Source organism: Haemaphysalis longicornis, unplaced genomic scaffold (assembly GCF_048455015.1).
Source record: "Haemaphysalis longicornis isolate Haplotype H1 unplaced genomic scaffold, Haemaphysalis longicornis Haplotype H1 scaffold_9, whole genome shotgun sequence".
NCBI lineage: Eukaryota > Metazoa > Arthropoda > Arachnida > Ixodida > Ixodidae > Haemaphysalis > Haemaphysalis longicornis.
Genome location: NW_027526460.1, coordinates 169,496,995 through 169,512,616, shown reverse-complemented (window position 1 = coordinate 169,512,616; position 15,622 = coordinate 169,496,995). Strand labels below are relative to the sequence as shown.

The following is a 15,622-nucleotide window of genomic DNA, read 5'->3' as shown; positions in this document are numbered from 1 at the left end:
GTGTCTGCCCCGTCTGGGAGGGGAGACGAAGGGCGGGAAATAGTGGGGCACATTCGGCTCCACCATTGGTGGACTCGAGAGGTCGGCCTGACCAATCAAATCGGCTGTGCGGCATACAATGGGCGAGACGAGACGAATGATATTCCCGCACAAGATAGTGAACAGCAGACTTAGCTTTGGCTTGAGACCAGTGAGCCTCCGTGATTACTGTATTTACACGATTGTAAGTCGACTCAAATGTAGGTCGACCCCATAAAAATTGCATCTTAAAAAAAAAAAAAATGTGAGTGCCGCCTAGAAAATCGTATCACAAAGAGAAGCACTTCCGTCAACCCACATGGTGGCCCTTCCATCAATGATTGATGCTCCCACAAGAGCCGTGCGCTCGCAGTATGCGCGGTAGATGTTAAAAAAGAAAAACTTTTGTATAGCACCCGGAATAACCATGCGCTGTGGGTTGAGCGGGAAGAACGCACTCGCTGTGAGATGACAACCATCGAAGCAACCAGGAGCGGCCACTGCAGCGCGATACCAAAACAAACAACATGGCTGCTGATGGAAGCGGCCACGCGCGATTTACTTTTGAGCGTTCGGAAGTGTACTGGACAATATGATATGGTTTGGGCTATGTTAGCGCCGCGCATTGAATCAAGGGATTCGCTAATATTCATTTTGTTTATTAGAGACGAATAAAACGCTTCTTGACGCGTTTTTACACATGATTCGTGCGTGTCGGCGTTGCACGGGCGACTTCTGCTTCTACTGCTTTTAAGCGTTTTAACTTTTACGTTCTACCTCGGCATCACCTCGGTATGACGCGTGACGAGCGCGGCAGTGGGTGGAGCCTGACGTCTTGCCCCAATGGGGAGGCGCGCTCTTCATGGCGGCAGTTTGAAAGCACTCGGGACAGCCGCTGGAGATGTTTAGGCTTACCACAGTGGTGGATATTTGATTGGCGCTTTCCCTAGCGGCGCGGATTATGCTTTATAGTGTCGTTTTCGACCACATTATCAGCTCCTTTCCTGCACAAACGTCTTCGTTTGTGCCTTCAGTGATATCTTAAAGAGCGGTTTTTTAAAAGCGGTCACTGGAGCTACGCACACCTCTTCGCGGCTGGTGACGCCGCCATGTTGCCACCGCCGATCGCGTAGCGCGCAGCATGCGGGTGGTATTCGCGGCAGCGTCAGTGCGGCGCATTTTCGCGAGCAGAAAACGCCCCATGTGGTTCACACTTTAGACCATAACCATGGGAACGAGGGTGCAAAGCTGTCCCCACCTCGTAGCACCCCCAACTAGCGGTAGACGGTTCGATTTCGATTCTAAGTCGACCCCCCAACATTGGATTGTCAAATTTGAAAAAAAGGGTCGACCTATAATCGTGTAAATACGGTAGTTCACGTAAACCTTGCCATCTAGGGCGTAACCCAGAGTCGGTATGGTACCTAGGGCATAACTCGGAGGGTCCATCGCTAAGACGGCCATGCTTAATCAGCCGTTTCTTTAACCAACTCTTGTAAGCAACCGTGAATACAGTTTTTCTTTGCCATCCTCTCACCTCTTCTGCTTCACCGCCAACACCTTCAATCAAAGGGTTCCTTCGCCACCGACAACAAACCTACCGACTGCAATGTGGGCCCCGATCTTGCACACACGATCTTCCCCACCATCCCATGGCTTCTCGCTTGCATAATGCGTGCCAAGCAAAGCCCCACTCCACTGTTGTGCACACTCCCCTTGTGTCACTTGGCAGCTTGCCAAGGAGCGGAACCTCAACAAAGTGAAAACGCTGCTACGCTCGAGCTCATTCCTCCCCCTTACAGTAGGTACACTCGACCTAGCAGGAGAAGCTGTGCACCGCAACGCAGCAAAATTGAAATGAATTCCTCCTTGCTGGGCCTTAGCACCAGCACCATTCAGATACCCCGAAGGAGCATTTCGAGGCATTCAACGTGATGCCCGCTTGTTCTAACTTGCGAAGGACTGCTTGGAGTCTGCTGTCGTGCTCGGAACGGTCCCTGCCGAATACTAGAATGTCATCTACCATGTTCACACATCCTTCCAGACCCTCTAGAATCCGAGACATTTGGCGCTGAAACACTTCGGGAGCGGAGGTGATGCCGAAGGGCAGGCGGCGGTAGCAGTAGCGACCAAACGGGGTTATGAAGGTAGTCAGTTCCTGACAGCTTTCAGATAGCCTTACTTGATGAAACCCCGATTTGGCATCAAGTTTCGAGAAGACTGCGGCATTGCCAAGACGCCCAAGTACCTGGTCCACCGTGGGCATAAGGTGTCTCTCCCGGAGAACTACTTGGTTCAACTTCGTGAGGTCGACACAAATTCTGTACTCTCCATCCGCTTTGGGTACCAGCACAATACCAGCACACCACAGGGTTGGCACAGTGACTCGCCGGATGACCCCGTCCCTTTCCATCGCGTCCAAGTCCTTCTTGACTATGCCTTCGAGGGGAATAGGGATGCGCCTAGGAACGCTGAGAGAAAAGGGAACCGCTCCAGGCTTGATGCGAATGTGGTATTCTTCAGGCATCTCGCCAAGGCCTGAGAACCAACGTTACTAGAATAAACTCAGTTTCGGAGCTCCGCATCTCCGCCAGCGGAGGAGGGTGGGCCAAACGGCGGTTGCGAGAACTAGCGGCGCTGCAGTCAAGTCTTGCGCTACTCTCGGGGCGTCGTCTGCTACTGCAGCGGCGGCGGCGTGCCGTGGTGGGCCGCCGCGGGGTTGCTCGCGGCGGCTTTCTAGTAGTGCTATGGCCAAACTTAAACATTTATCATCCTTGCAGTCGACAAATTTCAAAATTAGTCATCCTTCCAGTTGACACCCCGCATCACATTTGTGCACTGTTTACGTAGATATGCATACGGTCGTCTGTATATACAGCATTGACTTGCGTGCGTTGCTCATTGGTTGGCTGATTCGACGGTGGGCCTATATTTGAGCTGTGTAGATTGCGTGTAACTTCCATATACTGGAGTTTCTTAGCGAGTGACCATTTTCAGCGTAGTTCCGATAACTACTGAGCTATCAAAATTTCTTGTCCGGCAACAACATGAAGGTAGTGCTTTACAATGTCGTCATCTTCAAAATGAATGTCACAGACTTTGCATTTCGCAGTTAGCTTTTTATCTTTGTGATGTAAAGCTTGCTCCCACCTTTCGAATTCCGTAGGGTCCTTTGGTGGCCCGAAGAAGCGGCGTGAAGTGAAGTAGCCGTTGCGGTAGCCGCTCTTGCACCCCGGCGCAAAGCAAGTCGGCATGCCGAACCGTGGATGAATCTCTTGCTCCTCCTACACTTTGTACATGATGTACGTGTGTTCGTGCAAGCTCCTTCGCATGGCCGAAAACAGTTCCAAAAATGACCGACGAGCAAAGCATACACACTGGCTGCCAACGTTACTAGTAATGTTGGTCGCTGCAAAGCACGCGCACTTGCACCGCCGAGCTTAATGAAAACCTTCTGGAGTGAAAGATGCGCCCGCTATTGACGCCGACGCTCGCCAGGCAAAACAACACGTGTTTTGCCTGGCTTCAGGCAAAACACGTGAGGATGGTCGTTCCGGCCCGCATGGCAGTACGAGTTTATGTGAACCTCATCAGTGGGAGGTCCCGTTAACCAGCTTCTGGTGTAGAGTTCCTGTGCTGAATTTTTATGTTCGCCGGGCTGGTCTCACCTTCTACGGCCTTTCGAATTAATTCCGGGTGAATAAAAATCATATACCCGTTTGTTGCTTCCACCGAGTACCTGACTTTTGGAATGTTTCAAGCGAATACGCATTACGCCCGCGAACGGCTGAATGCGTATTCGATCATATATTGGCCGTCCAGCAAGTGTCGGACGCCCTCGAGCTTCAACGCCCGAAAGTGTCACCCCCACCTGGGGGTAAGGCATGAGTAAGTGACGGAAGCCGAGTGGCCAGCTGACACGACGTGAGGCCGCGTCGCGTTTGCAGGACAAATAAAGATTTTTTCTCTCTCTCTCTCTCTATTCGATCATATATAATCGCTTACGACTAATATGAAATTGCTTAAACAACTGCCTTATGCAGCTCCTTTGGAAGGTAGTAGGGTTGTTGTTTTTTGACACCCCTTTCCTTTTACGTAACCAAAAAATGCTTTCAGGTAGTATTGAGACATCTTGTGCGTGAGCAAATTCTGCAGCTTCCCTGTTTCCACATGCTAACCTTGACAACAACTTACAAACTGACGCTATCTTTCTAGATTACGCAAAGGCATTCGACACAGTTCCCCACCAAAGACTTATGCTAAAATTATTTGCATTAATTTTTTTGTGTTGCCGGTAAGCATGCCTGGCAGGTTTCGAACTTTCAAGCCTGTCAAAAGTTGCCATGACACTGTTCATACGTATGGGGAGTCTATAAAATACGGTTTCCTTGAGGCACTCAATTGCTGATTTTCCTTGCGCATCCTGGAGCTCTGTTATGTACAATTCAGCCTTTAAAAAAGTCCTCATTGAATCCTCATTCGCCTTTCGCAGAGGTGCCTTGTACGATCAGTTTCAGTTTATTATTCGTTCAAAATAACAAAGTTCACAGTCAGTAGTATGCAGACGAGGGTCCCAAAGTCGGGCGACTGCAGCGGGACCCTCGGTTAATAATAACATTGAAAAGATTAATTATACAGCAAGCAAAATTACATAACGAAAGTGAATAGTGAAAGTACTAGAAAAGAACAACAAACATATAAGCATCCTCAATGCGACAAAGCGCATAGTAATCAGTTACACAAACAGACATAAGTATGTCATAAGAGAGAAAACCTAAATTTACAAACATTTTCTAATTACGGGCACACTTTAACATCAGAAGTAATTATTGTTGTCAACCTAGTTATACAAGATGAAGTTTTTAAGTTCATGTTTGAATGCATGCAGAGAAGATGATGATTTTAGAGTATAGGGCAAGCTATTCCATAATTTAATCACCGTGAAGGACGATGTCGTTTTGCCATAGTTGGTGTTACATTTAGGTAAAATAAAGTTGTGATTGTGGGCGAACCTAGTGCTATTGCTGTTAGTGAGTAATCTAGGATCGATTAAATCCAACGCAAGCTGTTTGTTAAGCTGTTTAAATAACATTATGGTTAAGTGAAAGTTAAACAAGCCAGACACAGTAAGAATGCAGTTAGCCTGAAGGAGTGCAGTAGCATTAGAATAAAATGAACTGTTGGTAATAATGCGTATGGCCTGATTCTGAATGTGCTGTACGGACGAAAGATGGGTGTTATATGTATTTCCCCAAGACGTAATGTCATAGGTGATGTGACTATGTATAAAGGCAAAGTATAAAGACAATAAGGCTTCAAGTGAAAAAAATGGACGAGATTTGATGAGTGTTCGTATACCAAATGCTGTTTTTTGTTTAACGTAAAGAATGTGATTAGTGAACTTCAAATAAGGGTCTAATTTTATGCCCAGAAAACACACACAGTCAGATGCAGGGATGAAATGATGGTCAATGGACACTTGTGGTTTAAAAGGTAGCACTTTTTGAGAAGTTTTAAAAACCATGAACTGAGTTTTGAGTGGATTTAAAATAAGGTTGTTTAAACGACACCATTCAACAACATTAGCCAGTTGCTTGTTCAACATATTGATCAGAGTAGGTAATGATTTATGCGAAATGGAAATAGTTGTATCATCAGCGTAAAGAATAACTTTGGAATCATCAAGGCAGTCAGGCAAATCATTAATATAGATACAAAACAGTAAGGGCCCAAGAATAGAACCCTGTGGTACCCCTTGATTAAATATTTTAAGGTTGGAATTAACGCCCCCTATGCACACTGATTGTTCGCGATTAAGTAGGTAATCTTTGATGAAGGTTAAGGAAGGACCAGTGATACCCAAGGATTCTAATTTGCTAAATAAAATATTATGACTAATAGTATCAAAGGCTTTCGTAAAATCCAGAAAGGCAGACCCTACTAAATTACCGTTGTCGATGGAAGTTTTCAAGAAATCGGTTAATGATACCAAAGCTGAATTCGTAGAACTACCAGCACGGAAACCGAATTGACAAGGCTTTAGCAATTTAAATTTGTTGAGGTAATTGTTAATACGTTTCAAAAATAATTTTTCAATAAGTTTACCAATGGAGGGCAAAATAGAAATAGGGCGATAGTTACGGACATCTGGCGTATCACCTTTTTTGTGTACCGGGATCAGTTTAGCTTTTTTTAGTGAGCTCGGAAATGTACCACGTTTAAAAATGACATTAATTATATTACTTAATAGTTCTGAAATAACTGGAGCAGCAAGCTTTAAATGAAACGCCGATATATTGTCAAGTCCAGCGCTACAGTTTCTTAGACTTAGGATTGTAGAATTGACTTCATCGGAGGTTACAGGAAAAAGAAAGAATGATTGGGAACAGCGAGTAAGGGGGTACGAAGATACATTGGGCCTATCATTGTATATTTCATGGAAGTAATCACTAAAAGCTTCAGCTATGTCAGATGACTCAGTACAGAATTGGTCTTTATACCTTATTTTATCAATTATATTACTAACCTGGGGTCTGTTTAAAAAGGCATTGAAAAGTTTCCATTTTTTCTATGGGTCATTTTTTGACTTAGAGAGTTCTTTTTCATAATATAGTCGTTTCGATTGTTTCAAAAGTTTATTCAACATATTATTGTATTTTTTATACCTAAGTCTCAGATTCATATTAAAAGGCTGTTTTTTAGTTTTCCTGTAGAGATTTTCTTTTTTCCGCATACTAGTTAGCAAGCCTAGAGTTAACCAGGGGTTACGGTGAAACCTAAATATTTTCTTGCATTTAACAGTTGCAGTATTTGCATACACAGCTTTGAGAAATAGGGAAGAGAAATTATTTACTGCTTCTTCAGGATTTTCAAAGCTGCCAATGGAAGTCCAGTCAGTTCCCTGAATTGCCTTGATAAAGTTTTCCTGATTGAAGGTTGAAGTGAAATGACACGTGTTATGGCGAGGTTGATTTACGGCTAAAGTTACAAATATAGGAAGATGATCAGTGATAGGCACATCAATGACTCCTGCACTTGGCGTTGGTGATACATTGCTTAATACGTGGTCAATGAGAGTGTTAGTTCCAGTAGGTGAAAATCGGGTAGGGGATGAGATTAAAGGGACACTGAAGTGAATTTGTCAAGCTCCCGTTTTTGCTTGCACTGCGTAGACTGGCTCAAATTAGCACACTTTTCATCGTTTATCCGGTTGACAAATCGGTAATTATTTTACAAAGCGCGAAAGAAGAAAAACTACCATGCGCGGTTTGCGGCGGCCGCACCAACTAAGGCTGTGACGTTGGGAGGAGGGGCGCCGTGATTGGACGATGCCCAAGGTTAGCAATCACACAAGTTTCGGTTTCGGTTTCGGTTATGTAAAACATAACCAATGGCTTTGTTGGATGGGCATTCTCAATATCTCAGTAATCATCGTATTGCGCTTCTGCCATGTTGTCGGCTGTAAAATGCACAAGATAAGCCTCCCAGGACGGCTTGTAGTCGTAGCATTCACTAGCCGAGACCTACGCAGTGCATGAACGCCCTCCGCGTACCCGCAGACGCCCAAATGTCATGCGCTTTTCCCCCATATTTGGAGCTTGCCTCCCTCATGCCTGTATCGTAAAAAGCCTGTTCGCACCAGGCCAAGGGTCTGTTCATTCTGGCCTGTGCCCACTGCCTGCAAGCAGTCGGTGCTTATGGCAACAGCACGCCAACGAGAACTCGCTAGCGCGCCAGTGCCAGCCTGCGCGCGTTTTGTGAACTAGTTCGTGTAGCCATGAACGTTGCGGCCCAAAAAAAGGTGAACTCAATATAGAAAACATCGGCGGAAAACAAAAAAGTTAACTTACAAAAAAAAAAAGCACGTACCAGCGGGGATTCGAACTCGTGACTCGCAAAACATTTCCGGTGACATATCTAGCGCCCCAGACCGCTGAGCCACGGAGCGGGACGCGAAGGCCTTGCTAATATAGGATATATATTGTACAACCAGTTTACACTTTTATTTAGTTTTGGCATTTCAAGCAGCTTAGGTGACTATTTGTTGTACTGCGATCGTGCAGTAAGCGTCGCCCGATTTTCCACAGTAGCTCACGTCTAGCAATTGCATTTCGTAGACGGAAAAGCGTTCGCAGATGCGTAGTCGTGCTGCTGACCGCTGTGCTTGTTCGCCCAGCGCAAAAAAGTGCTTCCCGCGCCCTAGTTTTACGCTGTACGGTAAAAATATCAGTTAATTTTATTTCCTTAGTACCTATATTGACATCGCTGACTCTTCTCCCGCCTTCAAGAGGCCTTATATTTTCCTACTGGCGTACCAGTCAGCGAAGCGTCGCATGTGCGCTTGTGCAGCGCTTGTGTGAAGCGACCTTGACTTGGAGCTAGATACAGTGTACAAACAAACCAAGTAAAGAAAGGCACATTCTTCCATTCACAAACGTGTCCTGGCTTCGTTTCAACTAAGGGAACGAATTGCGACCAAGCAATTTTTTTTTAACCTCCTTGATTGCGACGACCCGCCGGCGGCCGGCGGACGAAACGCTGGGCCGACTGACTCTGTCGGCCGGGGAGCCGTGCAGTAGCGCAGCCGTGGCGCAGCCAATTGCCAGCCCATCCCCTCCTGACGTCACACGAAAACGCCACAGAAAATGGGCGAGCGTAAAGAGAGGAGGGCAGCATTTTCGAATTAGTTTTTCTACTAAATAAAACCGCGTAAACGCGCCTAGAGTGGTCGAAACATGGCCTGGGTACTCCGGACTACAATTTGCGCTAGTAATCCCGCAATGTTTACATATCACTTCAGTGTCCCTTTAAGGATTCGAGCCCAAAGCCAAGAAAACAATCACTATATGCTATGGTGCTGATATTATCTGTATCCATTAGGTTAATGTTGATGTCACCAACCAGAACAACTTGTTTATTTTCAGCAGAGATAATGTTGAGTACAGCAGCTAGATTCTCTAGAAAATGCGGAATAGATGAAGATGGGGAACGGTAAATGCATGCAATGATTACTTTGTTCAGATTACCGGAAGAGGGGAAGTCAGCCTCAATCCATACGGATTCACAGTTCAAAACATTTAAAGATAGGTCAGACCTGCGTTTGTACTTAATGTGGGATGATATAAATATAGCCGAGCCGCCGTAGCGACCTGAATCGCGGTGATAATATTCAGAATTAAACGATCGAAATCCATACAGGTTGCCATCACAAGACCCTAGCCATGTTTCAGTAACACATAAAAATGAGAAGGAATGGCAGAGTGAGTCAATGAATGCAGTAATGTTGTCGTAGTTTTTCGGCAAGCTACGCGCATTGACGTGCAGCAAAGAACAAGTAGAACAAGCAAGCAAAGATTTAGTTTCCTCGAAAGAAAGCAACGACATGATGATACACGACGAAAGCTATGGGATGGAAAGAAACAAACCGAAGTTGTCAACGGCCAGAGAAGATGCTGAGATCAGACTCCGTATTAATCCCAAAACATCAAAAAGGCGGTCAAAGATCCTTATGAACTTAGGCATAGAATCCGCACCTTTAAATTGTGAATTAAAGCTTTAACGTGATTTCGCAAAAGTCGAGTGCATCTGCGAGAGATGAACTGAGCGTCAGAACTGTAGGCGAACTTTCATCTTCGGTGATCTAATGTCTCGTATGCACCACAAAAAGCGCTGAGGCCGGAGGAGGTGAGACGAGCCCGGCGCATATAAAAGTTGAGAATAGGAACTCTACATCGAAAGCTGGTTAACGGAACCTCGCACTGACGAGATTCACAAAAATTGTCGTGTTGCTGCACAGGCATAAAGGCAATGCTTTTACAAACGTGTTGGGTCATTTTTCGTCGATATAAGACAGCTCAGTACTTATCGAAACTACGCTGAAAATGCTCACTCGCTAAGAAACTCCCGTATATGGAAGTTAAACGCAATCTACACAGCTCAAATATAGGCCCACCGTCGATTCTTAGCCAGCCAATGAGCGACGCATGCAAGGCAATGCGCATACAGACGATCGTATGCATATCTACTCAAACAGTGTACAAATGGGATACGGCAACGTCGACTGGAAGGATGAAGATGTTTAAGCTTGTCGACCGGGAAGATGATATATGTTTAAGTTTAGCAATAGCAGTACTAGAAAGCCGCTGTGGTACGTCGGGGCGGTGGCCCGCCGCAGTAGCAGACGACGCGCCGAGAGTAGCGCAAGACTCGACTACAGCGCCACTAGTTCTCGCGCCCGCCACGCGGCCCGCCTCTTCGGCGGAGCTTTCAAACTGAGTTTATTCTAGTAACGTTGCTGAGAACAGCGAAGCTGCGGCCTTGTCGGACGTTGGGGGCCTGTTCGGAGCTTCCGCGTCTTCCACGGTGTTAACAAACTGGACGACTCCCAGGTCCACTACCGCCGAGTACCCCAGCACAGGAGAGTCAATGTCTGCTACGACGTACAATTTTTTGCATACCGTCCGGCCTCGCCACGACAGGGTAGCAGGAAACGTCCCGAGCAACTTTAGGCGGCAGCGGCCCGGCCCCATCAACTGTTCATTACTGGGTTTGTCTAGGTCTACTGGGCACACCGCGAAGCTCGGAGGTACGACCGAAACGTCCGCCCCAGTATCCACCTTGAATTGAAGGGGGCGTCTGTTGACATGAACAACAACGTGCCGGCGTTCTGTTTGCGCTGCATCCACGGCGCTGAGCTGGATTTAGCTTAAGCGCCTAGTACTATTCGAGCGGCAAACCGCCGCGAAGTGTCCGTTCTTGCGACAGTGGTTGCACGTGGCCCACCGTGCTGGGCACTGAGATCGCGGATGAGGGGCGTGGCCGCAGAAATTGCATGCCGACTTCGGGCCAGCGCGGTACTCAGGAGGCCGACAGACGTTGCTTCGTGCAGTTTCGCGCGCTGGGGTGGCGGCCATTCGGTACTGCTTATTCGCAACGGCGTCGACGTTCAGTGCGTCTGGTGCGAAGTCTGTCCCCTGACGCCGCCTTTTCTCATTTTCAGCGTCTTCGTACTGACGAGCTTGGATGAGCGCCTCGTCCAGTGTAAGCTTTGGATTGCGGCAGAGCTGGTCGGTCAAGCGAGAGTCAAGCAACCCTACGATAAATCTGTCCCGAACCAGCCGGTCGTCAATTTCCCGAGAGGCGTAGTTGCATTTCTTCACAAGATTTCGGAGCGCCATGAAAAACGCGTCGACTGACTCGCCTACCTCTTGCGTGCGCTTGTGGAACCTGCTCGATTCGTATACCTCGTTGACGGGGTGTACAAAATAGCCCGAAAGACTCGTTGTCACGCCGGAGTACGAGCGATAGGCCTCGGCGTCTGACATGAGAGACGAAAGCACCTCGCGGCCTTGGGGACCCATACAGTAGAGGAGCGTGCGCACCTGGGTTTCTTCGGGGGCGGAGGACAGCCCTGAGGCGAAGGAGTAATCCTCGAATTGTTGAAGCCACGCGGTCCATCGGGCTGGGTTGTCGAAAGTGAACTGCGGCGGGGTTCGCAACGTGAAGCTGGTGGTCACGGCGGAGGCGGCGGCTGGGTTATCCTGCATGTTGCACGGTTGTCGCAGGATCCCACTTCTGACACCATGTAGGGTCGTGCCCGGGTGGCGCGGACGCCGCTAGCCGGGCCGAATGTGGGTGTGAAGCCCGCGAAGAATGACTCAACAACGCGCAGTTCACGAACAGCAAAAAGCCCCCGTTTAATCCCCACTAATGCCTTCATACAGAGTGGGGGCGCCACTTCCCAGTTACTCGAGTCAACAGGTGGCGTCCTCTACAACAACGAGGAAACATTCCCTGTCGCCCAAACAATGGAAACACAGATGGGGCAAGCTGCAGAGCCTTCGGTTGCTGCACACTGCTCGCCACAGCCAAGAGTGGCTCTGGCTTCAGATGCGTGGTGCCGGAGTAAGGACACCTGAAGGAATCGCACAAGGCAGTCACCACCGTAACTTCTTTGTGACCGCAGCGTTTAAACAAGCACCGGCCCTTGGTTTCTATGTTCCCTTTCTCGCTGCTTTCACTTCTGCTACATGGCCATATCGAGCCCTTAACACTTTCACGACGGCGCCATAGGCAATCGGAAGCCGGTGTCCGATGATTTTAAATCTCCCACAAAATCTGAAACCCGCGCTCTACAGACAACTATCGCCATCTGGTGTGTTAATTGGCAACTTCTCTTTCAATTTCGGTTTCGTTTGTTTATGTGTCTCTGTCATGAGCAATCCCCCCAAGAGACCAACTTCCCGAAGAAGCCTAGCAGAAGAAGAGGAGGAAAAAGGAGACATGGAGAAGGTGATGGTCAACCCCCTCAAGGAGGGGACTGGAAGAAGGAAAAGAAGAAGAGAGGCGCGTGGACAGGGCTTCAGAAACGGGATATTGCCGCCGGGATGTTTGTTCTGCTTTTCTGCGCTTCATAGAAAATTCCAAAAGATTTACAACCTAATTCGTATCTTGTTCTGGCTCCTCACCTGAGCCCTCCAAAAGCATCCATTTCTGATTTTTTTTTTAATTCTCCTCCTCTCCCTCCTCCTTCTTCTTCCTCTTTTTATTTTTCTTTAATTATTTATTTACTTATTTCCTTTTTTTTTGTTTCAATATTAACCAAATTCCAAACTCAATTCCTCCAACACAAGAAAAAGAAAAGCTTCCAAATTTTTATAATTTTCTTTGAATCATTCTAATTTTCTAATTTTCTTTGAATCTCATTCGAATTAACGACTGATGTTTGGCCGATCCCCTGATCGGGTATGCGCCATTATACAAAGGAACAACAACAACAACAACAACAACAACAGAGGAGAGCGAGGAATGGCGACACCTGCAGGGAAGCTCTAGGCACCGAACCTGGAAAGCTAGGCGCCCAGCCGGCCCCCTGAGCGCGGCAACGATCCTGAGCGCAACAACGCACCCTTGGCGGCTTCAGAGACGACTACCAGCGGGGCGACCTGGCTTGAACGCTCGGGCTGTGCACCCGAAACAAGGTCCCCACGGCACTCGAGGCTACGCACCCTGGTCTCTGGCAGCGTGTCTGGCAAGCCTCTCAAGTGGTCATCGACCAGCGGACCCTAGTGACTACCGCTGCAACCAGCAACGGGCATCAAGCGGAAAGTGAGCTGAAGTTAACTGTGTATAGTGCTTGCGCCCCGAACGTTTTACGCTACTGCGCTGTGATGTGTGGAGTCGCGCGCGTTATTTTCATTGTACAGTTAAACCTCGTTATAACGAGACGGGCTATGACGAAATAATGGATATAACGAGCAAATCATAATTCCCCTTGAAAGTCCCCATAGACACCAATGTATTTAAAACCTCGTTTTAACGCGGTAAAATTTCCCCGTTGCGGGATATAACGAAGAAATATCGTTGAGGAATCAAATTTTGAGCTAATTTTACTACAGCGCGCCACGCGGATTTGAGACAGTGCGTGACGCGGCAGCTGTATTAGCAGTTCAAAACTCCCGCCACGCGCGCGAAGCTGGCTGGCGCGCCATGCGGACGCTGCACCCGCGAAGCCCTCACCCTCCTCTCGCTGCGCACGGCATGCTGACAATGGGGCCCTTCGATTTACAGTGTCGGACTCACCGCGGGCTCCCCGAGGAGCAGTCCGACGTTCGATTTTCCCACATATCCCTATGGCTTCGGGGAATCCGCGGACTATCCGCGGTGAGCCCGATAAGAACCCCGATGCACACGGCGCGCGCGGTTGCGTCGCCTTCCTCTCCCCCCTCCCCCCTCCCCCCCTCCTCCCCTGTTTGTATCGCTGACGTCGCTGCGTAGTTGTGTGTGCGTGGGTTTTGGCAGTCTTCAGCCTTATGTTTTATCGTACTGCCGGCATGATTCCAACAACGCGAGTGCGACAGGCGGGAAGCGAAAGCGAAAGACTATCACGCATGAACAGAAGACGGCTATGATAAAAGCCGTCGCATCGGGCGTGAAGGAAGGTAAGGTGCACTCCGTGGTAAGGTGGCAAGAGACTGACGTGCGGACGAGTACGCTGTCCACCATCGTGAGCAACCGAGAGTCCATCGTCAGCGCTGTTGCACATGGCTTGAAAAGAAGCGCTAAGGACGGCGTCGGAGGGACTAGATGCGGTGGAATGTGCTGTGTCGCTACTTCGGCGCGCACGAGGGCGGCGGCGATGGCGTGAACGCAGCGGCCGCAGCTGAGGGAGCCATCGCTCGCATCAGGAAGGTGCATCAATGTCCAATTACGGGCTTCTTCGTAGCCAAGTCTGTTTGAAATACGAGTTTTGAACTGCAATAAAGTAGGTTCGTGACTTTTCCTTTTTACCTCCGGAATGTGTTTATTTTACTGACTACCGCCGTGCAGCAAGATGCTATTTCGCCCACTTTTTGTTTTAGGTAACTACAATGCATAATATTTGCAGTAAATGTCGGCTACGGCTATAACGAAATATTGGCTATAACGAGCAAATCGCGGCGCCCCTTCAATTTCGTTATAACGAGGTTTAACTGTATATTAAACGTCTCGTTTTTTCTGCGTCCAGTTTGCCCAGCTAATTGACGTGACAGTCTCATGTGGTGGCGGCGTAGCAAGAGAAATTTGAACCGAAGGGGGAGGGGAGGAGGAGGAAAAATGGCGTCGGGTTCGTGCCGCGCTCCGCACAGTCGGACTGCTGTAGCAAGCACTTCGGCAGCTCCTGCTGTCGATTTTTCTGATTCCAGCAGCAGTGAGGGGTCAAGCAATGATGTGGGATCTTCAGATTTCAGTTAGGAAGACGAAGCTCCGGTTCAGGTGCCTCGCACTTCAACAAGCGCTGGCAGGTAATTTCGTTGTGACTCCGCGCTGTATTTATAAACAAAACGTGCTTCGTATCTGACGACTGCGGTTTTGATTTTGTGTTTAGGGTCTTGAGAACGTACGGCCGGGATATTTTGCCAAATGCACCGCGCCGTATCGCGCTATCACCTTCAAGATAACCTTGCGCTCGTTTCAGATTAGTGCTGCAGGGTTCAGGTGCGACGCTTGTCGAGAGCGCTCGATTTTTTTTTCTTGTTTTTTACCACCGAACTGATAAGGATTTTGTGCGAGGACACAAAAGAGTATACCGTAATTACCCGATTCTAACGCGCACCCGATTTTCCTGACAAAACACCGAAAAAACTTGCACCTCCGATTGTAACATGCACGGAACTGTTTGAGCAAGAAAAACGAATGCGAGAGAAACGGGTGATTTATTTCCCGAAGTAATCTCACTCATCTCACTCCTCGTCGCTCTCCGCTGACCACAACATCTCGTCCTCGGTGCCGTCAAGCACGTTCGCGATGCCACACTTCTGACCTAACGTTCAACCATGGTCGATGGGATCGTGGCCCACGCCTCACACGCCCATCCCGCGAGCTTCTCCATAGGCGAACGCTTCAGCCGACTGCTCGTTTTGAACGCGAGAGCCGCTGCTGCCATAGCTGTTATCAAGCGCGCAAGTGGAACGATTTGACAATTTGTGTGAACGCCGATAGAAAAGCCTAGGCGCCTATGCTTCCTCAGTGCGAAAAATCGTTGCTAAAAGCTTTAGCGCCATCTTGACTTGGCGATGGCGATGGGTGGGACAAAATTTTCGCTGTTTCGGTTTTGGTTTCGTAT

The 15,622-nt window shown here is 48.2% G+C and overlaps 2 protein-coding genes across 4 annotated transcripts in view; both read right to left on the bottom strand.

The window, feature by feature from the left end:
- Nucleotides 1-15,622, bottom strand: part of LOC144152516 (uncharacterized) — a 143,771-nt gene that overhangs the window by 26,423 nt on the left and 101,726 nt on the right. The window lies entirely within an intron of this gene.
- LOC144152517 (uncharacterized) lies at nucleotides 10,091-11,588 on the bottom strand. Its single transcript, XM_077683810.1, has one exon. It carries the CDS (start codon nucleotides 11,562-11,564, stop codon nucleotides 10,719-10,721), a length of 846 nt encoding a protein of 281 aa, XP_077539936.1. The 5' UTR covers nucleotides 11,565-11,588; the 3' UTR covers nucleotides 10,091-10,718.